This window comes from Penicillium riverlandense (genome assembly GCF_028828495.1).
Source record: "Penicillium riverlandense strain IBT 135883 chromosome Unknown utg000003l_segment0_segment0, whole genome shotgun sequence".
In the NCBI taxonomy this organism is placed as follows: Eukaryota; Fungi; Ascomycota; class Eurotiomycetes; order Eurotiales; family Aspergillaceae; genus Penicillium; species Penicillium riverlandense.
Window position 1 is genome coordinate 3,589,441 of NW_026643196.1, and position 23,953 is coordinate 3,613,393.

Below are 23,953 nucleotides of genomic sequence, written 5' to 3' on the forward strand. Positions count from 1 at the left end.
GCCAGACTCGTGTGATCAGGCTACAGCGTTATAGTACAGATAGCGAACGTTTACCAGCAGGAATGGATCCAACATGGCGCAGGCGAACACGGCCAGACTCGTGTGATCGGGCTACAGCATTGTAGTACAGATAGAGAACGTTCACCGGCAGGGATGGATCCAACATGATCGGACTCTGTGATCCAACTACTGCGTCGAAGTCCGGATAGCGAACGTTCACCAGCAGGGATGGATCCAACATGGCGCAGGCCAGCACGGACAATAGCCATTGGCGAACGGCAGGGACTGAAGGTAGACGCGCGGGCTAACACGGCCGGACTCGTGTGATCCAACTGCAGCGTGACAGTACTGATAGTCACCGTTGAACGGCAGGCATTGCATCCAACACGCCATCGAGGTGACCTTACTAGACTTGTGTGATGCCAACTGCAGATAGCACGACACTATTGTTGAATCGGTGATGTCTAGACTCGTGTAATGCTAACGGTAGCTATGTCACCGCACTCACGTCCGATGATAAACCGGGGTACCACATCTGTTACGCATCTGTGTTGCTCAGCAGCAACAGGGCCTGCTCTATTGGCCCTGTCCCGGCTGGCGTGATTGCGATTCCGTACTAGTGACCAACTCATGCGAAATTCCTTTCCTTCCACGGTCAGCTCTTCGGCTTTGAGAATACATGGGAACGCTACGTATTTTCGACGACAGCAGGCCCCATTCCCACGGCAGGGAAACGAGTCATTGAAGCGAACCGCGTGGGCCTGACTCCCTTCGCACTAGTCAGGACAGCGGACCAATGGCGACCACCTTAGCAGGCCACGGAAAGCACCCTGGCCCTTCGCAACCCGGACTAACACGTCCGAAGATGGCCAGAACGCTCATCCTTGGATAGCGCTACAGGTCCCGGAGAACATGTCTCCCCTTGTCTCTTTCCTAATCTTGCCTAGCAGGCGTGAAGTTAGCTCAGCAATGATAGTCTCTAAGGTGATTCAATCCCTTCTCTAGTAAACCAGTGGGTTTTCTCGGGTTCGTAGCGGAGGCGAGACGTCCTATTGACGGACTCTTACCGACCGTAGCAAACATCCTTGCCGCCCATGAAGCGACTGGAAAAGGCATCCGGGTTTGTGATTCGCCTGGGTGGGTTGGCTGGTTCCAGGGAGGGGGCATGTTTGAGTGTGCCGCTGGACTAACTGACTGCGCCGCATAACTCACACGATAAGATGATGCTCACCATCATTCCACTGTGGGAAGCGTCATTCCAAAAGCGCAAGCTTTACAACCATCGCCATATGATTATGGTGGCTCTTGGTTAACACAGGACGTTGCGAGATATTTGCTGCCCAGGGCTGGTTGTCGAAATAGGGGTCTTACTAATCGTCCGCCGCCACACACCGTATGTGACGAGAATTGGGCGGGCGGGAGAGCCTCAACGTCGTAGCCGTACTTTTGCTTGATTCCCCGGCGTCTAATCCTAGACGAACAAAGCCGATCCTACTAAATCTAGTAAGGTTGGGCAGGTTACATGTTTTAGCACTCTCGATGCCCTATCGATAACTGGGTTCGCCCTGGGATCACTTTAGACTGTCGCCGCAAACCAATCGGAAGGACAGAGCTCCTGCCGCTTGCTAGGAACTTCTTGATCCGCATCGAACCCCTCCGCGTGCTTGGGAGGAAGGTTCACAAGATAGCAGCGTATGATCTGTGGATCGGGAAGAGGTTCGTACACGGAGACAGAAGGGATTCACACTTTACTGAGTACGCGTGCAACGCTTTGGCAAACCTCTTACGGGACTAACATCCCGCCGAGTGCCCATCTTCCTGTTGGCCGTGTCCATTCTGATGTGATGCCGACGGCAGCTGCCTCATAGTCAACAACGATAGCGCCTGCTCTGATGGTCCCGCCTAGACTCGCATGCTAGCAATTCTGTGCCAGGGTGGCCGACTCGTGGAAACCCCCTTTCTGGCATGGCTAGCTGTATGACTCTGAGAATACCCATAGTGGCGGCACATTTTCGATCACGGCAAGTTCCATCCCTGCGGGAGGGAAAGCAAGCGAGTCAAAGCGAACCGCTCCGAATCATCCCCCACTCGTGCTGGCCACGAAAAGTGATCAATACCGATCGCCTCAGCGGGTCTCAGAGGGTTTCCTCTGGCCCTGCAATCCAGGACCAACGAGCCTGAGGAAGCCAGCAACTCTCGTCACTGGATATGGGGCTCCGGGTCCCCGCGAACATGACTCGCCGCCGTACGATCGTCGCTGTCTTGCAGGCCCCTGTCTCCTTCCTATCTCGACTACAAGGTGCGAATGCGAACCAACAATGACCCTGGCTATACGTACGGCAATTGGCCAAGTCTCCGGGCATCACGATCTGTCTGTAAGGCGACACAATCCGTTCTCTGGGAAACCGGTGGAGCCTGAGCCTCGAGAGATCTAGTGACGGATGTGAGATCTCCTATACACGGGCTCATCGCGAACCCGATGCTCATCCTTTCGCCCATTAGGAGACAGGACATGGCGACTAGGTTCGCGTGGCGCGCGGGGTCAGGTCGGCTGGTTCTGGGGGACCCGCCTATGTTGCTTTTGTGGTATTGCGACACAAGTCAGTCAGTCCTACGGGTCAGTCTGTCCTGCGGCGCAGTCAAACTGACCCATACCCCTGTCATCACGTCACGACCGGGCCCAATGCAGCTGACGAGAGAGACACACCATCATTTCACGGTGGGAATCCCCATCCCATGGGTGTACCCTTCACGTCCCATCGCGATGTCACTATGGTGGCTCTTAAGCTGAAGTAGACACGGGGTGTTGTTAGTTGGCCGCCAAGAGTATTCCCCATCAGCGGCCCGTCGCGTCCCGACGCGCACGTGATGGACGACGGCTGTGGGGGCTCGTATTTAGTGGGATTTTCTCGGCGCCTAAGTGGAGGCTTATCAGGTTGATCGTACCAGATGTAGCTTAATGTGGCACGGTTGCGGTCTTCAAGTGCTCTTGATGGCCTATCGATAATTGGGTCCCTGCAAGGCCACTGAATTTACTGCATTGATCTACCAATCGGAAGGATAGGACGCCTTCCGCGATGTTGGGTGGCGTGCAGGGCCAGAGACACCCCTCTGCTGCGGATTCCCCTACTGGTCTACTACTGCATAGGCGTCAGAAGAATCTTGTGTACAGAGGTAGAAAGAAGGGATGCAGGCATTGTCGCACAGGCATGCAGCGAGCGCTCCGACCCAGAAACCGACTATATCGACTTGCATCCCATTCTCCCTATTGCGCGGCTTCTGCGGGGCCGGCGCGGGTAGGCGTAGATCTGCTGCAGCCGGTCCGTCGCGCCTGGTCCCGCTCGGTACTTTTGCGGTTGGCCTCAATGTCTATTGGTGAGATGTTTTATTGTCCTGTCGTTGTCGTGAGAGCCCCTGGGTTACATCAAAGGGAAATCGAGTCCTTCAAGCCGACTTTCCTACTATGTCATCACCTTCACTTAGGAAACTACGTTGAGAATAGAATGGCCCGTAGAGAGTTTATACATAGTGTATAGATATTATATATATTATTTAGATGTATATTCAGTCTCTATCTTCAGGTAATTGACACCGCGGGGCCTAGATTTCCTTAGCAGCGAGAGACTGGGAACCGGATCCAGACCGTGATATCCGCATTGGAGCCAGACTAGACAGGGTTGTATTTGTCAATTTGCTATTGTGTTGTGCCCTCATGGTTTGTCGGGGTTATACCGATCACCGTGGGGAAGGATTTCTCACCGCCGGGCCCACTTTGAACCGAACCATCCGTCCATACTCGTCACACTCGAGAGAATGAAGACCTGGATCTATTCTTCGGGACGTATGTGGACGGTTGGTCACATGATTCGTGTAGTGAGAGAGCCTGCTCGTAACCTATAGTAGACTCATTCAGGAGGCTCTATCAGGTCGTGGCAAGGCTCGCGCGTGCAGAGTAGAGTGACGTCTGTTACACAAGCAGAGTCTAGGAAACGAACGGGGAAAGGATCCCCAGAAGTTTCTGCCTAGCATCGAGAACATCGTGCACTACGAACCTCCTACTTCGACCGTCTTTTGCTTAATGCAAATTAAGATGCCTGCGCGAGGTAACGAGATCCAGCAGCTGGTTTCGTGGATCGAATACGAGACAGTAGTGTGGAGCTTAGCTTTCATGCTGATGACAGGCATTAAGTAGACTACGCGAGATACACATCAATAGACAGTACAGTACCGCCGCCCCTGGACACTTAAATGTTTCCCCCTAGCCCCTCAAAAAAGCTGTCAAGGTCGTATATATCAGGATGCTGGGCACGGGCATTCGTAGATGCGGCGGAAACTGGGTTCTGTCCAGCAAACTCCCAGTTGGCCACACCCTGCTGAGTCGTCGGAATCTGCGAGGAGTGCATGGAGAGCCCGTTGCCGTTGGCAGTTGAAGCGCCAAACTGGGCCGGATCAAAGGTGAATCCATTCTGCTGCTGCATTGTGCCCACTGTGCCCTGAGGGAGGCCTGGTGCCGGATGGGACGGGGCCTCGACGTGGTTCGATGGAGGATTTCCCGAGCTTGGGTACGAGGGCTGGTTCATGGGCCACGACACGCCCAGGTCCGGGAGAGGCTGCGGAGGAGATCGGCTCTGAGTTGCAGCCTGCAGTCCCTGCTGAAGAGTCGAGCGTTGCGTCGCATTCGGCCGAGGCTGTCGAGTCTGTTGTGCCGTGTCGCCAGCGGGGAAGCGATCACGCAGTTGCGCGTGCCCAATCCCTTGTCCACTGCGCGCTCCAGCTGTTGTCTTCAGTAATGGGGACTCAATCCCAAGTTCTCTGAGCATAATTTTCGTATCCGAGTCTAGATCTGTCGCTCTTTCGATATTCTGAGCCATTTCCTCACAGTTATTGTACAGGTTTCTAACCACCAAACCGCAGCGTTTATGGTCGGACATCAAAGATTTCTGGGGCAACTGTGATGAGAAAACTGTAGACCGGCGCTAGATTCCGAGTACCTACTAGGATTTCTTTCCCTCCCGGCACATTTTTTAGCTTATGCAAGAGCTCATAGGCGATCTTCTTCTGGGAGTTTTTCATTTCTGTTGGTATAGTCGTGACGACAAACAGGTTCCGGATGTAAGTAATGAATTTTTTGGCGAACGGTTGAATGTCGCGGGGATGCAGGATTTATGAAAGATTGCAGTGGACCCCTCCACCCCCCGGGGTGGGTCCCCAACCAACGAAACAAAAAAAAAATAAAAAAATAAAAATAAAAAAAAAGTAAAAAGAAAAATAAAAATAAAAAGAATACAAAGTCAATGATCCACCACAATCACCGCCCAGTTCTTAGGTGCTTCATGCCGGCACGTGTCGCCTCCTTGCGCGTCACGGCCTTCCCGACGCTACCCAGAATCTTCCGTTCCCACTCATGGACCACTCATCACTCCGCCCTCGTCACTGATGCGAGCAGCCGTGTGCACTGTGTCTAGCAGCCGCAGTTCCTCCATCGGCCTGCTTGTCGATGGGCAGCCTGTTATCCTCCCTGCGAATGATAACCCAGAGTAAGAATTTCGGCGTTGCCAAACAGACATACATTGAAGTTGTCGTAGCTGGTGATCCGCAGTCGGTTGCAGCAGCCACAGTAATTGTGCGGTCCAGCATACTATATGACTGAAACGGTCATGGAAGCTCCACCCATCGTCGTGAAGCCAAAGCTACGAGCCGGAAACTAATTACTACATAAGGTCTGTCCTTGCCTTAAGTTTCTAATGGTTATAGAACTTGTCTTTTCGAGATTAGCCAGATTAGTGAGTGCAAATCAATTCTCACACACATGTCAAGATATCCAGATCCCTGCTCCATTGAATGAAATGCGGACTTCCCAAACTATCACTAGAATTTGTATAACTACTTATATCGTTCTATATGAATTCAGTCCTCATTAAGAACGTTGTGGTCTAAACATTTAACTCTCGTTTCCTAGCAACAGTCAAGAGGCACCTCGTGAAGCCCTCTTCGTCTTGGCCCCGCGATGATTACAGCGACGACTGTGCTCTGGTGACGCTGTTTGACCATCCATGCCCGCTCTCAACTGTTCCTCCAATACCACATTTTACTAAGACGGTAATGATAGCATTCAGCCTTTTTGGGAACAAGAGCAACCAACTAAAAGGCAAATGGCCGCCTCCATCTTTCAAATGCATTCCGATACAAGGTCTCTTCCTACAATTCGTGACCTGGAGCGGGTATTGATGCCCCACATTATTCTACCAACCAAAGATAATGCTGTAGAGAGCCAAGTGACGCTTATCATTGCTGAACCGATCGTGGTTTGAATGCCAAGCTCGGTGGAAACCGCATTTAGAGCGGTAACAAATGAAACGTAAATCCCGGTTGCTGTCGCAGAAGCCACCATATTGGACACTAGAGCTATCTAGACGTTGTAGCGGCAAGTTAGTCTGTACTTTCTCTCACATGGGGTAGATTAATGCTTACACTTGACATAATAGCAAACGATTTACGGCTCCATGAACAGCCTTGATATATTGTTTCAACAAGTGACCCACTGATGCAAGTTGCGATATTTAATATAAAGGCAATCATATAAGCTGCATCCATAAAGTGCGATGCTTTACGATATGCTGTTTCCGCCGTTTGAATCTCTGATGGAAATAGCTTTTCAGCCCAGGTCGTCTCAAGGCCTAATACTTCCGTAAAGTTAAACCAGAAGCCAGCATTCGGAGAACTGCAACTTGTGATAATTGAGTTTGCTCCACCGTATTGCCCTTTACAATACCCCAACAACCCTATCAGATAAAACTCGGCAATATTTGATTCCACTTTAGCAAGTTCGTGCTGAGCAATTTCAGGCAACTGTTCCGCAGCGGATGCGGCACTCTGAATAGCACCACTTGCGGTATTTCCAATGTTCTCTGATCCACCTTTAACCGAAGACACCACGTTATTGGCGTTTCCTTCTGCAGTTGCAACTACTGAAGGGGTACCTCCTAATAATGATCGCTTATCTACAATACCTGCTACCATATTTTCCAAATCGGCAGAGAATCCCGTCATGTTAGCCTAGTATTGTCAATATTTCAGCATATAAAAGGAGGGAAGCCGTCATTATGACTTCTTACTTCCATAAAAAAAAGGCCTCTTTGAGGGCTTGACTTCTCAGTACATCCAATCCCCACAAATACCAAGAGCAGGGCTGAAACCATAAAAAGAATATATGAGAAAATAGAGCATGATTGCCAGCTGAGTTTACCCATCATGACTTCATGACATTCAAAGCGAGCTTTGGGTCCCTAAACCTTGTTCCATTAGAATAGAGGCTCTTATGTATTCGTTTGAATGTCACAGTTAAACGTTGATATCCAAATTCAAATAATTAAAGATATCTTTTTTTTATGGTATTCTGAAAATTATTACTTGTCTTTTTCGTATTTCACTGATATTTTTTCTCTATCTCATTTTCACTCCCTTGACCTAGAATTGCCATCGTGAAAACCGCCTCCTTTAGAGCTCTTTGTGCTAAATAAGGCAGCATAAAAATTCAAATTGCCATTATTATTATTATTATTATTGTTGTTGTTGTTGTTTTTATTCCTCAAGCTACATGGAGTCTTGAGGTCTGCGACCTCTAGGTTCAGTCGTTAACTGCATGATAGGCTAGATGAACTCTAGATTGGGTGCTTTTTTGCTCTTTTTTATCTGCGTAATATTTACGCAGATGGTCAGAGTGTGGTGCTTGGTCCACAAAGTGAGTGATACGGAATGGCTCACTTGACCGATTACTCCAGGAGGCCTCAACAGTTGATCTCTATGGTAGGCTAAAGAAGTAAGTTAGCGTAGCCCAATAGGAACGCGGTGTGCTTCCCGACTCTCACAAATATCCTGCCGTGGCCATGATAGCGGGTGTGATGTGGGTATCCGCTACGATTAGTAATAAACATAAACCAAGCTTATAAAAATTCCAGGATTTTTGACGCGGTAGGGGCGTGTGAACTATTTGTTTATGCTAGAAATGGCTTAGCTGTTAGGGCTGCTTCCCAAGCCTCCCTGTACGCTGGTTTTACGGATTCGGGCAACACAGACTCGCAGGTAAACTTTGGGTGCGACTTAGTATATCTCCAAGACCGATCGCCGGCCCGTGGAACTCAGGTGCCGGCGAGGTACATATGTCTATGCTCGTTACCCCGCTCATTAGTTGCGCGTGCGTGAAGTAGCGGGCAAGCCTAAGTGATCACGCATGGAATCGCAGGTACAAGTCATAAGATACAGGAGCGTTCCAGCTACTGTCACGTTAGTGTTCCTTTGATGACACCCGTTTTCCACAAGTAGTGTGCATCATTGTGTATTATTGCATGACAGGATCACGAAATCCAGCATTCACTAGTAAAATGCTCTCCAACCATGCAGAAAATTAGGAATGAACTGTCCATACTGTAGAGTAGTACTATGACTATCTATGAAGAAACCAGATTACTAAGACTGGCCCTAGTGCTGGATGCATCGAATAGACGAATCAGATTGCTGGAATCCCATGACCTGTGTCGCGGATGTCGACATATCAAACATACGTATACAAAATAAGATGACACTCTAGAAGGAAAGAAATTTTGGGGTTAGAGGCTATTGTTCTTTAAAATCCAACTGTTGGTATCACCAGCTAGGTACCGTGTACACAGTTAAGTGAACAGTGTTCATGCTCTTCAAGCCAAAGTCAATTCATTCATGTATTTTCAAAGATGTGTCTAGCTCAGGTTCAAAATTACCCCTGAATCCCATACCCCGGAGCCGCAGCTTAGAGCAAGGTTTACGTACACCAAGCACAGAGATGTGATCTCTCAGTCACTAGTGGTAAGTTACCGCTAGCTTGTTCTGACAGAAGGATATGTCCCGACACCAACAAAACCAGCTATTTTCACCCCATTCTTCTGGTTCTTTCACCATATTTTAGCTAATTGTTCTAGATCTGAGGCTCGAACGGCGTTCAAATGCAGCAATCGCTTCAGCAAATTCGTCGATTTGTTCCATAGCCTTCGGAAGCGTTATCTGCAAGAGATATCCTTTTTTCACTTTTCCAGCAATTCTAGAGTTACCAGGGTCCCGAATTACTTGCTCCATAAGAAATTCTTTGACGGTATTCTCATACCAAACATTCCTTGTAGCCACTGTCGCCTTTCTGCCGTCGTCGGAGCCTATATATGAAAGAGAAAAGGCTCTTTGTTTACCAGTGGTCGCGGAATTTGTCGTCCGTTTTGATTGCTTAGGTCGAGCGGTGGCTTGCCGGGCTTGTGATGTGGCTTGCCGGGCCGTTGAAACAGATCGCGTGTTTGCCATTTGATATTTTCGTCTAATATTGAGAGGAAAATAGCGATTCAAACTCAACTGACGAAGAGCTGGATATCTATGGAGACTTCGTTCCTTGATTTATCTTATAATGCTTTGGTCCTGGGCCACTTCTCTTACTGCAAAAATTGCCCCGATGCAGGTTTTTTCGGTATTTTTTTTGCTATTGTAAATCAAAAGCCCATAATGTTACGCCAGAGGCTTATTTTAGGATAGCATTTTAGGCAGTTCAATTGAACAATCGTCCCGAGCTTATTCCCATGGAGAACTTGCAAAAACGATATCAATCCAATACTCTGGACTCGGAATTCGGAACCTCTAGTGTTTACTTTATTTTATACTGCGTAAACGAAGTTACACGTACAAGTATAATTAGAAGGATGGCCAATGTTTCACCCCCTAGGTATAGGTTGATTACAATGATGGTATGTGTTGCCGTAATGAGACTTCTCAAACAACTCTCAAAGTATTCTCCTAATACAGAGCACGTGGCTAGACGCTAACATTGTGCAATTGCGTCACATTATACGGAAAGTTGACTAAAGACCATTATAGGATGAAAGTTCCTAAGAAAGAGCTGTCCTTCGAAATAATTCGAAGTCTATATTGTTATATCTCAATATCCATAGACCGGTGAAGATTTGGCCCCCCCCCTCTTTTTGAAACAGCTTTCCGTCAATGCCGTCTCAAGTACGTCAAAATAAAAGCTAGTATATCTGCTATAAAACTCGAAGGTGATATCCGCAAATGCAGTTACTGCGATCGGAGCGTCCCACATTATAAATAGGATGTCACCATCCCTGATACGTGTTTCAACTAGTGAATGTGCCAAGAAGTCCATGATTAATTTATAGATGATTGAGCTAAATGGATATTTTTACGAGACTTTCCCCTCTAGTGCGGGATGGTTGGACTTTTTTGATGGAAGTTTTTCCAGAAAACAGGCAAACTCCAGATGCCACTGCCTATGCAATAATGCTAGATAAGAGCCAGGAGATTGGAATAATATATAATGTATCTGCTGGGGCGTTTTCGTGGATTCTCCTTGCGGGATATTTAGTCTTACCAAATACGTTCAGTCACTTGCAGACATCTACGTCGGTTAAAGCATCAGCTTCAAAATCCAATATCGGAGAAGCTACATATACTCTTTTTGAAAATACTCCCTTGCTTATTATTGCAGGAATTTTGTGTTTTCTTGCTACTTGTGGTGAGGCCTGGCTTTGGTGGACATGGCGAAAGAACTTAGTGTGGCTACGGGGCAAAATATTTTGGTGAGCTGAAGAAATTTGCCTGCTAGTCTTATTATCCCTATTTGTACTTGTTTGTGCTTACTTTGTAGCTAGGCCAGTTCTTTTTAACTCCGCCACCGGGTTCGTAAACACGTTGATCAACGTATATGTCCACCGAAATGGGTTTTGGGAGGTTACTCCCACAGTCACTGCATCAGTGACGGGGCTGTTCAGTTTCATTTCCGGGATGTGTTTCTTAGTATATAACTACAGGATTCACCTTCTTCACAAAGCTCACCTTGCCTATATAGAAAGAAGGACACAGGAGTTGAAACAACAAAGAAAGCATTTTATAACTGAGGCCTAGTACAGGCATGACGTGTTGCAATTGCAAGATTACACTATACAAGACTATGTCCTGTAAATTCAGGTCTGAAAAGTTTTGTGACCAACACAGTTATGTCTGCAATTCGCGTGTATGTGTTGGCTCTTTCATGCCGTGCTGTGCAGAGTGACATGCAGGGGCGCATACATGCAAGAGCATCTTTAAAACAAAACGAAGGTCTTGTATATCCATTGCCTTCCTCGTTGCAAGGTTCTGTTCAGAGTCTTTGGTATTCTATTGCATGACAGATTTACTTATGAGCTGTATGTAGAGGTTGGGGTATCTTGGACGTTACCTTGATTCCACCATGATGGTGGTCTACTTTGCTGTGCCAGAGGTCCACTCGAAATTGTTTTACTTTTGTATTGTTATGTGTGTTGATATGCGAAGGTAGTTTGTGGTCTGTTATGGAACGCCTATCACTTTCCCTGCCTCCTTGAGTCAATAACACTATTTTCTGGCGGTAGTACTGCTTTTTCTTGAGCAGTTGATATTGGTATATACATTTTTACTATACAGACATTCGAACACGTTCCAAGTAAGCTGGGCTCTCTATCTATCCGACACGAAAAATCTGGGCCTATTTTCCCATCTCTGGGATACATAGTTCATGGAATTTGACTGGCAGGTAATAACTCGTTTAGGGCTGTTGATATTGCAGAGCAGAAACTCGACCTGTTGCTCTTTCCTATTGGGAGGATCAACTCGCGACCCACTTTGGGTCGCCATTAATAACATGACAAAGACATAACCTCAACCCAGAGGAGATGGAATCAAATGCGTCTGCAGGCACCGTCTCCTGAATAGTTTCAGCAGCACTTGCTGTCTGGCCGTCTCGTTAAAGATAGGTTGTTCTCATGCCCCTCTGGAGTCGCCTACAGTGACGGATGTGGAACTACATTGGAAAGGTCATTGCAGGTATTCCACCGCATCGATCGACTTAGGCTACTCTCCCGAAAGATGGTGGCGTGCGAAGAGTGATTTTCGTGCTACAGTATGGAAACTATGGAAACTTACAATCCAGATTATAGTATGCCAAACACACACACCAACAAATATTACCTCAATATTACCACTCAACACACTCGGGCTAGCTGCTAGAGGCAATGGTGACTTGATGGCTTTATGGATCGACGGATTTCATACTCCACGAAATTCCAGGAACTACTTCCTGACAACTGCAGCCGACTGGGATGACACACTGAGCCAGCTCAGTGTAGGTGAGAAATACAATGACAAGTACTGTAGGCCACGATTAATCTGGTTGTCTCATACTCTGCACTTAGTTACCGGAAATGTATAGTTGTGGTAGTTCCCTTCATATCACTTAATTAGTTGAAATTCTTGAAAGTGTGATAAGGATCGACGAAAAATCTAAGAGTAAAAATATGCTATCTGTAGCTGCCTGGGAAGCAGCCGCTGAACAGAGCACATGTATCACGTACGATGGGATCCAGCTCAATTTCAGGGTTCAAGGTAAGAGAGTGAAACACACATACTGTACTCAATCGACAGAAATATCATATAATAGTCTGCAAATTAACAAAGTGGTATTCGAAAAGTCTGTCTGGTTTCCCTATAGGCCAGGACGGAATTTAGTTATTGTCTCTCTTATAATTAAAACAAGTTCAATTCAAAAATAAATGTTGAGTTTCAACAGTGATAGTCCAATTCAGATCCACAGGGTAGAAATGCGCTTGGGGTCCCATCGTTCCATCCATTTTTCCGCTGCAGTAACTTGACCAGCTCGGCACATACTTAGTGTTGTGTCCAAATCCTTCACGCCTTGTAAAATAAACTCTCGGCTAGCGGATCCATTTGCTTGGTCAAAATAATATTCCAAAAGTCCTGATTGAGAGCGTGATGAAAGCTCCTGTGACACTTTCGCGCTAGCAAGCACAATCTCTTTGTATAGATTAAAACACTCTCCATAAAATTCGTTCTCCCATTTAAGTCCCATGAGTTCATCCTCCAAAGATTTCTGTCGTTCGATTTCAGAGTAAAATCTCTCTGCTTTTGAAATCTGCAAGCGACTGGTGGTTGTTTCTAAGGCTGTACTAAACCCCTGCACATCTCCAATCCGATGGTCGACATCTGTGATTTGAGGGCAGTCTGGCTCGGAGGATACATTTGACCTCATCCTTCTGTGGACTGGTGGAATGCAGAACTTCTCTGAGCCGAGGGATCTGCTATAGATACTGGACTGGCTTGGATGAGTGGACATGTCGGAGAATCATTTACCTTTGTAAATGGACAGGTGTTAGCTGCTTCTCCTTGGTGTAGACGTGCAGGAAAGGTGACACCTTTTCACTGAAAACAGAGTTATTCATATAATGGCTTGCGTGTGCCGACGTCGTCGTAATAGGACCAAGTAGTTAAATACATTCGCAAAGTGATCCTGGTTATCTACCATGCGTTTATTGTAATACCCTGTAATCATAATTTGAGGATTTCCAAAAAAATACGTGAAATAGAAAGTGGAAACTCCATCATAAAGTTTCTCAAAACCTCACGCGGGAATGCGTCTGATCCTGAACTTGGGATGTCTGAGAAATTCCAAAGAGGACTTGGTTCTGTTAGCCAATGCGCTTCAGAATAAGATCGAGTGCATTGTGTCAAGAGCTGCAAAGAAGAGTTAATAAAGCCGTTCAACAGCGTGCCGACTTAGTTCGGGTCATTCACGAACTGGTTCAAAATATACTAAGACGCCAATGGCGCATGTGGGATATGTACCACGGTCGAACCAGTACTAGCCGTTCCGAATGTAGCGTAATCGACTGGTTTCCTAGGGTCGTTCACAAAGCAGTCTCTCTAACTGAGCCAATGGTAAGTAGACCACAAAACATCCTTGAGAAGGCACTAGGCTAATGTCCCCGAAGAGTCTATACAGCACGTACAATACAGCACGTACAGATATGTAGGGTGATAAATTTTGTAGGGAAGGATCAACCATCCTATAATTCTCAATATCTAACACTGGGTGCTATCACATTTTCACGAATAGAACAAGTCATTTCCGTCCATCTTTGTTATAAGATCAGTTGGTTGATAATGTTGTGAATCTGATATATCATAATTCACCGGAATCAGTGCCTCAACTCCCCAGAATTAATACGATTGATTCGAAATCAATCTAGAGGATGGACATTGTATATAAACCCTAAAGTGTCCTGTCTAAAAACACAAGCAATCTGCCTCTGATTTACAACACCTTTCTCAGCGAGCCCAGTCAGACCACTACTCTGGACGTGGTGCTTTGGGTCGGGTAGCAAAGACATGATTGACTTGCTCAGAGACTTCTTTGGACCACGTGGTTAAACTCTCCAGATAATCTAAGTTTCTTCCAATATCCTGCTTAATTTGGCTACCAGCCGATGATATAGAGTCAGCCATATAGACTAACTTCAAGCGAACAATTTGACTTGCCTAAGCTCAGTTTTTTGTCTATCCATGAGCCGTTAGCATTAACCCATTGCCTGTTTTGAAGGGTTCCTCACTCGTGGTAAGAATGGTTAAGTTTTCTGTCAACTAAGTTAGTCACGGTATAACTTGTAAAGGAAGAATAGTACTTGATTTGTTCCTGGCATCTGGTTTATAGGGTTATTAGCTTTCTTCCCAAAAAAGTGGGAGAGGATTCGAGGATTTCCCACATCCGAAGCTCTTGTTGCAATTGGCTGGGGTCAGAGATATTAGATGGTTTTGCCCATGTTTCAAGAACCCCGTTTCTCACTTTGTTCGATTGGTTTGCCCGATGGGCAGTTTGGGAAAACAACTCCCGTCGTTAGTTTTAAAGGTGGGCTCGAACTTTTCTAAAGGTTTCTGCAAATCGCTTTTAGCGACAATCAGTCAGGTTCGCACGTGTACGTGTCAGCCAAAACTCCTGCTCATTGTGCGCGACTTTATGTCTCCCTGGAAGGAAAACTCTGTGACGAACAGTCTAAGAAAAATTCAAACAGATTCAAACGTACTCTGGCAATGAGTTCTCTTCATACCACGATCGGCCATCGCCATCCTCCGCGGCTACAGGATCCAGACGGCGCTCATCGCTAGGAGCTGCCGTGCTGATCTCTCTCAGGTAGCTCAGCCATTCGGAATCGTGGAATGACATTTTCCTTTAATAATACAGAGTAAAAGAAGGCTTCCAACAGAGTATAAGAGACGATCGAGTTATTTGCAATAGCAAATGCTGATTCTAGCTTGCGAACAACAGCAAAATATCCGGTTATAAATATAGTGGTTAGGCATACCTGGGCAGATATACATGCCCCTTCATTTTCCGGAGAACCTCAAAACCACTGGTAATTTTTCATGTAACTAGAATAGGTAAAGCTTGTTGCTTCCATTCGTTGAATCAGGGGAGCGTGAAAAATGTTATCCGGTAACAGTTCAACACCACCTCGGTGCTTTGGGTTGCATCCAATCTTGTCCACTACGCGTGAGCTGGAGATCTCGCAATAATCTCAGTTGACCTAAGGACTATGTTTACAGTACGAAGTGGTTTTCAGGTCTTTGAGGCTGGTAGAGGGAAAGCTGAGCTGAGAAGAAGGAGTGTTCAAACAGATGGACTAAATAACTTTCCCCAACTTGTAACTCTCTGTAGTTGTCCGTATTCGATAAACTGCGCTTTTTAGGGTTAATTAAGAAAGGAAAGACGGGCCTTTAAAATACGGAGCAAATTGATGGGAGAAATGGACCTCATTGAGATATCAGTGGTACGAAACTCGCACGTCTCGAGCCGCTCATTTGAGCAGGGGCGACAATTTGGTCGCTCCCTCCAGGGAGGCAAAGCTTAAACTTTTCTTTTTCGCAAAATGAAAATGTTATCTTACCAGTCTACCCGTATGTACTTGAACAAAAATAAACTTCCTTTTTGGTGGCCTGGATATCACCCAGGTAAATAAAATTATCCAGTCATTAGAGTACGGTACAATATCCACCCACAGACTACAGCTACGTACATGATTCAGAACAAAAATTTTCGTGTCAGATTTCAGGGCTCGAAATCATCCTCGTGGCTTGACAGCTTTTTCCTCCATCGTTGGTGTGTCCGTTCTTGATCCAGCCATGCATCTCCATGAAGCGAAGGCGTTCTCTTCGACTTCTCCAATATCTTTTATAGCTTCTTCGAGCCCACTAGCGATTTCTTGCGCTGAAAGGAACATAAATGGCGTATTCGGCGTGTCCGATTGATATAAGAGAAGTAAATCATCTGCAATGTTCTGGACCCTTTTCTGGAACTCCTGAAGAAGCGCGTAACAAGTGCGATATAGTCTGTTAATGGCACGTTGCTGTCCGATTTCCTTTAAAAGATCGATTTCATGGTCGGTCATTATTTTTTAAAAAGAGGTAAGTAAACAATGGCTGAAGGGAGGTGATTCGAAGGCAAAGTCTCGCGCCAGATGATAGATAAGACCATGGGTAAAAAGTTCCGCCTTGTGCGCTAGTTCTAAATAGCATTTGCAGCTCATAATCGGGAGGAGTCGATTCACTGAAAGAGCTTATTGAAGTACAAGGCAGAACATCATGGTGATGTTTATTCTGAAGCTGTTGTTTAACTGTTTATGCCTCCGAAATGTCCTTTTTTCAACTCTCTATTTTGTCATTGGGCTCTTTATGGTAAAGTGCGGAACGAGACCCGATTACGTAATTCGCTCGGCCAAAGGATGCGTGGCAAACATAACTCGTCTATTCCAACCATTGCTACACGCCGATACGAGTAGAGACGATGAAGTCAGGTATTTGGCCCACACGGGGCACCTGCGGTCTGGAGGGCCGCAGGCGGGCCCCGTGGCACTCCTTATATTCTAGGAGGAAATTATAGAGTTATGCGAGAGCATACATAGTAAAGGAGAGGAGGGAACGCCCGTGGTGGGTGGGAAGAAACCGTCGCGGGGAGCCCAGCTCTCCCTCGAGACGACGACGTTGTCGAGGGGAGAGTTGTCAACGAGCCAGCCAGCACGATCTATAGTAGAAAGAGCCGTATCCGGCACGGAATATCGTGGGTCTGGGGAAAAGGCTCCCCACAACGGTCCCGAATAGAACCCATCATATAATTTACACTCTCCTAGAGTACATACAGTAATGGTAGTACGTTTTCTACAGTGTAGTATCGAGGACTCTTTCCAATCTACGTACCCGGTAGATTATTGCTAGGAACCAATTTTTATACAAGTCCTTGCAAAACGACCATTGTGCGATGTTTCAGATAATACGCGTGGATGTGAATCTGTTAATTGAGAAGCAATTTTTATCTGTTTTATCACCGTAACACAGGAGCTTTGATTTCCATGGGCGATTTATAATAGAGTGATCCTACCCTTTCCAACTTGCCAAGTTAACTCTAGTACTTTCCATAGAGGAGACACCGCGGCCCATTTCTTGAAGTGGCGATCAGCACCTGGGCACCCAACTGGGTATTCTGATGATTCCGGCCATGCTTTTTATAAAATACTCCAACTCGAGCAGTATCTCAAGCCTCGCGGCTCAAAGCTTGTCGAATATTCTCACGAGATCGAAAGGGAAACAGCTTCGCACTTTATGCGAAAGACATCCTAATGCGAAAGTTGCTCTATCTCAAAGCGAGACCTCATGTGATTAAATTCCGCCTGGAGACAATATCGTTTAGTAATATTACTTTCTAGGTGTCTCATTATCTATGCAATCTCGCGAACCTGAGGAGAGGACCAACTCAGCGCGAATTCCGAATACCTCCGATTTGGCTCTATCCTCACATGGAAGAGAAACAAATTCCAAACATGCCCACACTCGGCAGATAAGTCGTACGACAGAAAGCCAAGAAAAGTTTACTACCACAACCTTCACAGCTAGATTTTTGTCTGAAGTTATGAACAGCTCCAGCATTACCCCGAGCACTTCTCAAGATATTGAGCATCTGGTCAGCATGAAGTCAATGGAACTGAGCACTCTTCCAATTGTTTCGGATTTCACGTCCTCTGACTCAGCGGAAGTGACACATGTTTCTGAAAACGCAACACCCAATGCGGCTGATGGGCATCACTCTTTCGACTTTCTACCATCTAATTTTGCAGATTATAGTAGTTCCGTGTTAAAAACCGACTCAGGAAAGACGAGTGTAGTGACTGTTTTTGTGAGCCAAGATATAGTATCAAGTACAACGCTTGATGAAAGTTACCTGCATTGGTCATTTAGCGGAACAGACAGGGAAGAAAGAAAACAGGAGTATTCGGGCGGAATCCGTGATCCATACGCTGATGAATCTCCTATTTTGATGGAAAATGTCGGTGTAAAGGCGAATGGAAACACGATTGTCAGTCCCCCGGAACAGCTACCGCAGGTAACAACAATCTTCGAGGATGTGTCCCTCACCAACTCCTCGATGAACAATACAGAAAATATTGGTGACAACGTTGTTATTTCGAGCACGGAGAGTATCTTGGGCGGTCTGAATTTTGGACCTGCAATTTCAGAGACATCACCGGCTCTATCTACGACTGTTTCCCATCTAGTGTCATTTCGAGAATCCGAATCGACAAAATTTTCAGAATCAGAGACCCAAATACACATTGGTTCATCTACAACAGATGTGAACTACAAGACGACCACCTTAATGTCACCTTCATCCTTGTCCTTTATGGATGCGTCCGGCTCGCATGTAATGACTACAAAACAGGCCTCGGTTGTCGCAGGAACCGTTCTGGGGTCTGTTTGCTTTTCCTTCATAGCGTTCCTCTGGGCTCGTTATCGAAAAAAAAGGAGGGTCGGATTTTCCTACTCAGTCAAGAAACCTATCAAAGTATATGACCCTAACAGATCATACTTTTCGCTAGACTCGTAAAAATGTGACACATGAATTATTATTCAAGTGGTTCAGATGTGGCCAAACATTCTGCATAGCCCCAACTGTTCAACGTCACTGATAGGTCGTCAAGTTGAACAAAATTATTGACTCTGATTTATAAGCATGAATTGTATCCCAATATTTTACTCTTATTTATACATCACCGTTGTGCTGTCGAAGCAATCACACATGTTCTTCGCATCTCAAAATGGCCCAAAACCAAACCAACACAATGACTCATAATGGACTCATTTCAGCGGTCCATATACTGTCATTCATTTACTTCACTCTTTTAACTTCTCGCGTTGTCCTAGACTACTTCAACTGTCCATTGTCCGAAGCACATGACAAAGTATTTGATATCTTGCCCATACTTTGCTTTTTCGCTTCCATGATCACTTATTCCTTCTCCACCATTTACATTCAAGTCGCATCCTTAGAAAATGAAGTCCTAGAGACTCTGACAGTATTGGCTCTGATCTGGGCATCTTCACTACCCTTTTTCTATTACCAATTCTACCACACAACGGCGTTACTGGCTATATTGCTCTTCGCTATAACATTCGCCTCAGTGTGGTTAGCGTCGTTTGTTTTAGCATTTCACAACACATTTGAGTACAAATGGGCGTGCTTCGCACTGGGAGCCTTAGCTTCATTGCCCGCTCTTTACGCTACATCACGACCTTCGGCCTGTCGGCACTCACTTGCAGCCGAATATGTCCAATATTCTATCTTGAATGGAATTGGCGGTCTCGTTTGCTTCCTGAAACTCCCCGAAAGATGCGGTCATTTTGTCCATTCAAAGATCAGCCGGATTGCTATGCATCTTACAATTGTTGTGGCCGCTGCGCGATTTACAGCCCACCTAATCTCGGCGTACGCCAATCCTGCCAGCTCTTTTTCCACACCATGTGGTATTTGAGAACCCCACGCCGTACCCGTCAACAAGCAACCCACTCGACAAAATAACTCCTATAGGTACTTGGAAGAACTATGTACCTCGGATTTTTGAAATAGATAGAGATGAGTCATTTTGATTGCGAAGAGCGTGGGCAATTGGTCAATATCGAAAATTGAGTGTGAAGATACTGGACGCAGGTGTTCTGCAAAGGATCCTCCTAATCTATGTCCTCGAGATCAGTATATACAATCAAACGTCGAGTGTCTATAAGTCTTATTGTAGCTAGAGCTGCTATTATGCAGAGGTACCAAATGCTTGGGGCTGCCACGCCACGTTTGTATTTTAATCTAAAACTTCGTCTGACACCTCAATAGCCGTCTTATTGTCTGTGCGATCTAGATTTATACAGTACGGACTGTTTAATTTTGCCATCGGCGGATAGAATTTGAAATTGAGTTCGACCGCTATTTAAAGTATAATTCCCTTGCTGTGCAGTTATAAATGGATGAATGGATTATCACTCTATTCTCCCCGACCACTCGTATAAGTGATATTCAGGCTGCCATAGTGATATATAGTATCCTTTATATACACGTGCGTAGACCTGTTGCCATTTTCGTTATTAGGATGACGTTGTATGCGATGTCAAATTCGTCGAAGTGCCTGGGTGAAGCCTAGGACTTCCGTAGCCGCCTGAAAAATAGTCATAGTCCTTTGCCATTCGTTATCAGTGTTCTAGTTTACCTTTCTTGCTGACCTGCCGTCACTCAGGCTCATGGTTGATATTTGTTGTGAATTGGCTTGCCTCTGGTGTTTATGAGGGAGTTCAAACAACCAACTTATGAATGATCCCTCAGGATTCCAAGTACTGTGCAAAGTAGATAGTTGGTTCAGTCCACAGCCAGTGGTCTATCTTAATTCTATTCGTAGGGAAGGTTATGTTAGTCTGGCTTATTTCTTCACTGCTTCATTGCCCTGTGGGAACCAGAGAACGGCACACCCAACTCCCCATTAGGGGCGGCCCGGGATGGCTTCAGATAGTTTTGAAAGAACCTACAGAAAGCCAAGGTCGTGATTCGGGTTATAAATAAACAACCTACAAATTTCCCACCGAGGATGATGATGATGATGATGATGAATTCATTTGCCCGATGTAGCTTGCTCTAAATATATGCTGCTTTGCGGGAGTGCTGTCAGGCCTGCCGACAGTTGGAACCTTGGATTGGGGTACAAGTGTGATAATTCTATTCAGACTATGAAACAGCTAGCTATTTGTAGTCGCATAGCTCACCACCCTACTGCCTAGCGGAGTGGCAGCCTAATAGGCAGCCACTACTATAGGCCTATATACGTCACGTGACTTGGATCCAATTCCGACAGCTGGAAAGTGGTCGCCAGCCCACTGGACGACTGTTTCATGAAGCTCGCAAAACGAGTTCAGATAGTTCGTCCTCGAATTTAGAAATGTAAACAGATCATAGGAAAAGCACACATGCAAAGATAATAAAAACAGGAAAATTGCGGCGCAATGAAGGTCAGTTACCCCTGGTCCCACCCACCGGTCACGAGTCTCTCCTCCAGCCACAAGGGCCCCCACCTCAACCGCTTCACCATTTCCGCGTCCAGTTCTGCACAACCATCCAAGCCGTCGGCTGCCGCTGCTCACGCGCTCGCTGAGATCAAGGGAGTACTGTACAGTGGACCTGGCACTGCACTCCTAATGGGCGCCATCCTTCTTCGTCCGTCACACTGTCCTAGGGGGTCATTGTTTTTCTTCCCCTCCTTCCACACCTAAAGCAGTAGCATCGACTGCCTGAAACTGGTCTAGGAGGCCGGTTTTGGCCATGAATTCGGCCCCAATTGTGCGAGCCTCCGGCCGCGTTAGGAGCTCTTCCCGTTCGAGAACGATTCCCTGACCGGAAAGAGCGCTTCGCATCCAGTCGCGCTCGTCTTGGTGCAACGGGCACTCGAGCAGAACGTGACTCACTGTCTGATTGCCTAGTTCGCATCCGCAACGCGCTGAGTCGCGTCGGTTGATTCGGTGCAGGTAGGCCCCTAAACCGATTCTCCCGGCTCGGAGCTGCATCAAAATCGACGCTGTTGCTTTGCGCAGGCCTGACCAGTATTCCAGTGTCTTCTTTGTCGGTGCTTCAATCAAGCGTCTTGTCCGTCGACTGGTTGTCTCCTTCGCCCACGTTCTTCCCCATTCGATTTTTGCTTCACTGCGTATTTGGCGCTTGGCTGCGGCTGCGAGACGGATATAACGATTGTCGGGGTTCTGTGGTCCATCACGTTCCTGGGCGGCTTCTTTTGCGTGTCGGTCCACGATCTCATTGCCAATGACTCCTTGATGGACAGGAATCCATCTGAGCTCTGTGCGAATGCCTTTTTCAACGAGTTGGCGGATGAGGTCTAGAGATCCTGAGAGATAAATCTGTCCCGACGGCATCCGCGGTCGACTGAGCGCCTTCAGCGCCGCTTGGCTATCTGCGAAAATTACGACCCCATTCTTCATCTGCCCAGCCCATGGTTCTGTGTTTTCCAGGGCCATCGCAAGTGCCATCTCAATGGCTCGAAGTTCCGCTGCATACACGGTGGACGTACCATCATCTCCCATCTGGCTATGAACATGTTGATCCTCGAGATCAACGATCGCTGCTGCTCCGATCCTACCTTCAATTCCGCTCCCGTCGGTGTAGAAAATCAGGGGTTTTTCTCTTGAGTCTTTCATCAGGACCTGATTATGACGTTCCACGGCGACCTCTCTGTCTTCGATGATCACCTCTGGTGGCGCTTGCCATGGTGCCTGGACGAATGCCTTCCGGCTCTCCCATTCCCTCGGCAAAAGTGTCCGGGGGAGCCGTGAGGCATCCGCCCGTTGTCCAAGCTTGCGCCTCCATCGGTGTCCATCCGGCCCAGTCTCTCTCTTCCCTAGGTCGACGTCGCAGCATCGTTGGTGGAACAGCGAACGCTGGTCCTGTTCGTAGTCGTAGGGCCGTTTCTTTCACGAGCCGATCCATGTTGATCGCGATTGGTGGTAGGTGCAGTTCTGTGTTCAACGCTTCGGCTGCCGTCGTTCTGAATGCTCCACTGATCAAACACGCGGCCCTCTTCTGGATGCCCACGAACGGTTGGCTAATTGTGCGAGCCTTCGTTTTGCTGATGAGCAAAGGCTGATACCATGCTGACACTCCAAAGAGCATCTGTGGGATAACAACAGCTTGATAGATCCTGCGCATAGCAGAAATGGAGGCCCCCCATGTTGGACCTGCCAAACTTCGTAACGCTTGGAGAGACACGCCTCCCTTCGCAACTGCCTTTTCGCGGTGGTGATGGAATTCCAGTCGGGGGTCTAGCCAGTAGCCGAGATAGCGCTCGGCTGTTCTCGTCGCTGCTACTGTATGCCCCTGTAGAGATAGTGGCATGTATTGCGGGTCGATCTCACGGTTGTTCACGAAGTGCACGAGTGCGTACTTCTTTGGGTCAAAGACTGAAGCATGTGTACTGGCCCATTGATCGGCTTTTCGATATGCCATTCTGAGTTTCTTGGTAGTTTCGCGCTCGCTGTCTCCCTTGGCCATGAAGCAGACATCATCCACCCAGCCGTTGCTAGTCACGCCGTTCCCGCAGTTCTGAATGAGGTCTGCATTGTAAAGGAGGTAGAGGATCGGGGAAATCGGCGACCATTGAGGGATGCCCGTTGGTGTCGGAATTCGGTTGGACATGCCCTCGGGCATACGAATTCTCGTGCTCCGATTAGACAGGAAGGCTTTTACACAGGGGGCAAGTTGACCCAGTCGCCGCTTTCTGAGATTGTGGAGTAGGCGGTCGTGGGAGACATTATCGTATGCTCCTGATACATCCAGCATCAGCAGCGACACAACCGGTTTGCCTTTTCCCCATGCTATTTTGATTCGGTCCTTCATATTTTGAATAGCGTGGTCCGTGGAGATGCCCCGTCGACCACCAAGATGGGTTTTTGGGAGCAATCCTTCGGTTTCCACGGCGTAGCTGATTCGTCGTGCGACCACTGCTTCCAGGAATTTGCCAAGGGTGTTAAGCAGCGCAACAGGTCGGTAGGACTTTGCGAGTTGGTAGTCGCTAGGAAGTAATTAGTATCATCGACTTAAAATCACGGATGCCCACTGAAAACCCTCTTGGAGAGCATGGGCGCCTGTTTATAACCATACGCGAAGTCCACAACCATTAGTACTTAATCCGGACACAGAGTATTGAGAATACTGTCAATAAATAGGGTGCTAGAAGAGAACGTTATTTTGTTT

At 47.0% G+C, this 23,953-nt stretch overlaps 4 protein-coding genes across 4 annotated transcripts; 2 read left to right on the plus strand and 2 right to left on the minus strand.

Annotated features, from left to right (window-relative positions):
- Window positions 1-3,813: 3,813 nt before the first annotated feature.
- On the plus strand, window positions 3,814-4,192 carry N7474_005073 (uncharacterized protein; the record flags this gene model as incomplete). The annotated part of the gene is made up of 2 exons (XM_057196488.1): window positions 3,814-3,841; window positions 3,987-4,192. The coding sequence occupies 2 exons, from the start codon at window positions 3,814-3,816 to the stop codon at window positions 4,190-4,192; spliced, it is 234 nt and encodes a 77-aa protein (XP_057053884.1).
- Window positions 4,193-4,244: 52 nt separating this feature from the next.
- N7474_005074 (uncharacterized protein) lies at window positions 4,245-4,871 on the minus strand (the record flags this gene model as incomplete). Its single annotated transcript, XM_057196489.1, has 1 exon — window positions 4,245-4,871. The coding sequence occupies one exon, from the start codon at window positions 4,869-4,871 to the stop codon at window positions 4,245-4,247; it is 627 nt and encodes a 208-aa protein (XP_057053885.1).
- A 565-nt stretch (window positions 4,872-5,436) lies between these two features.
- Window positions 5,437-21,465, plus strand: N7474_005075 (uncharacterized protein; the record flags this gene model as incomplete). Its single annotated transcript, XM_057196490.1, has 2 exons — window positions 5,437-5,537; window positions 21,252-21,465. 2 exons carry the CDS (start codon window positions 5,437-5,439, stop codon window positions 21,463-21,465), a joined length of 315 nt encoding a protein of 104 aa, XP_057053886.1.
- N7474_005076 (uncharacterized protein) lies at window positions 21,433-23,877 on the minus strand (the record flags this gene model as incomplete). Its single annotated transcript, XM_057196491.1, has 3 exons — window positions 21,433-22,564; window positions 22,641-23,771; window positions 23,861-23,877. The coding sequence occupies 3 exons, from the start codon at window positions 23,875-23,877 to the stop codon at window positions 21,433-21,435; spliced, it is 2,280 nt and encodes a 759-aa protein (XP_057053887.1).
- Window positions 23,878-23,953: the final 76 nt, after the last annotated feature.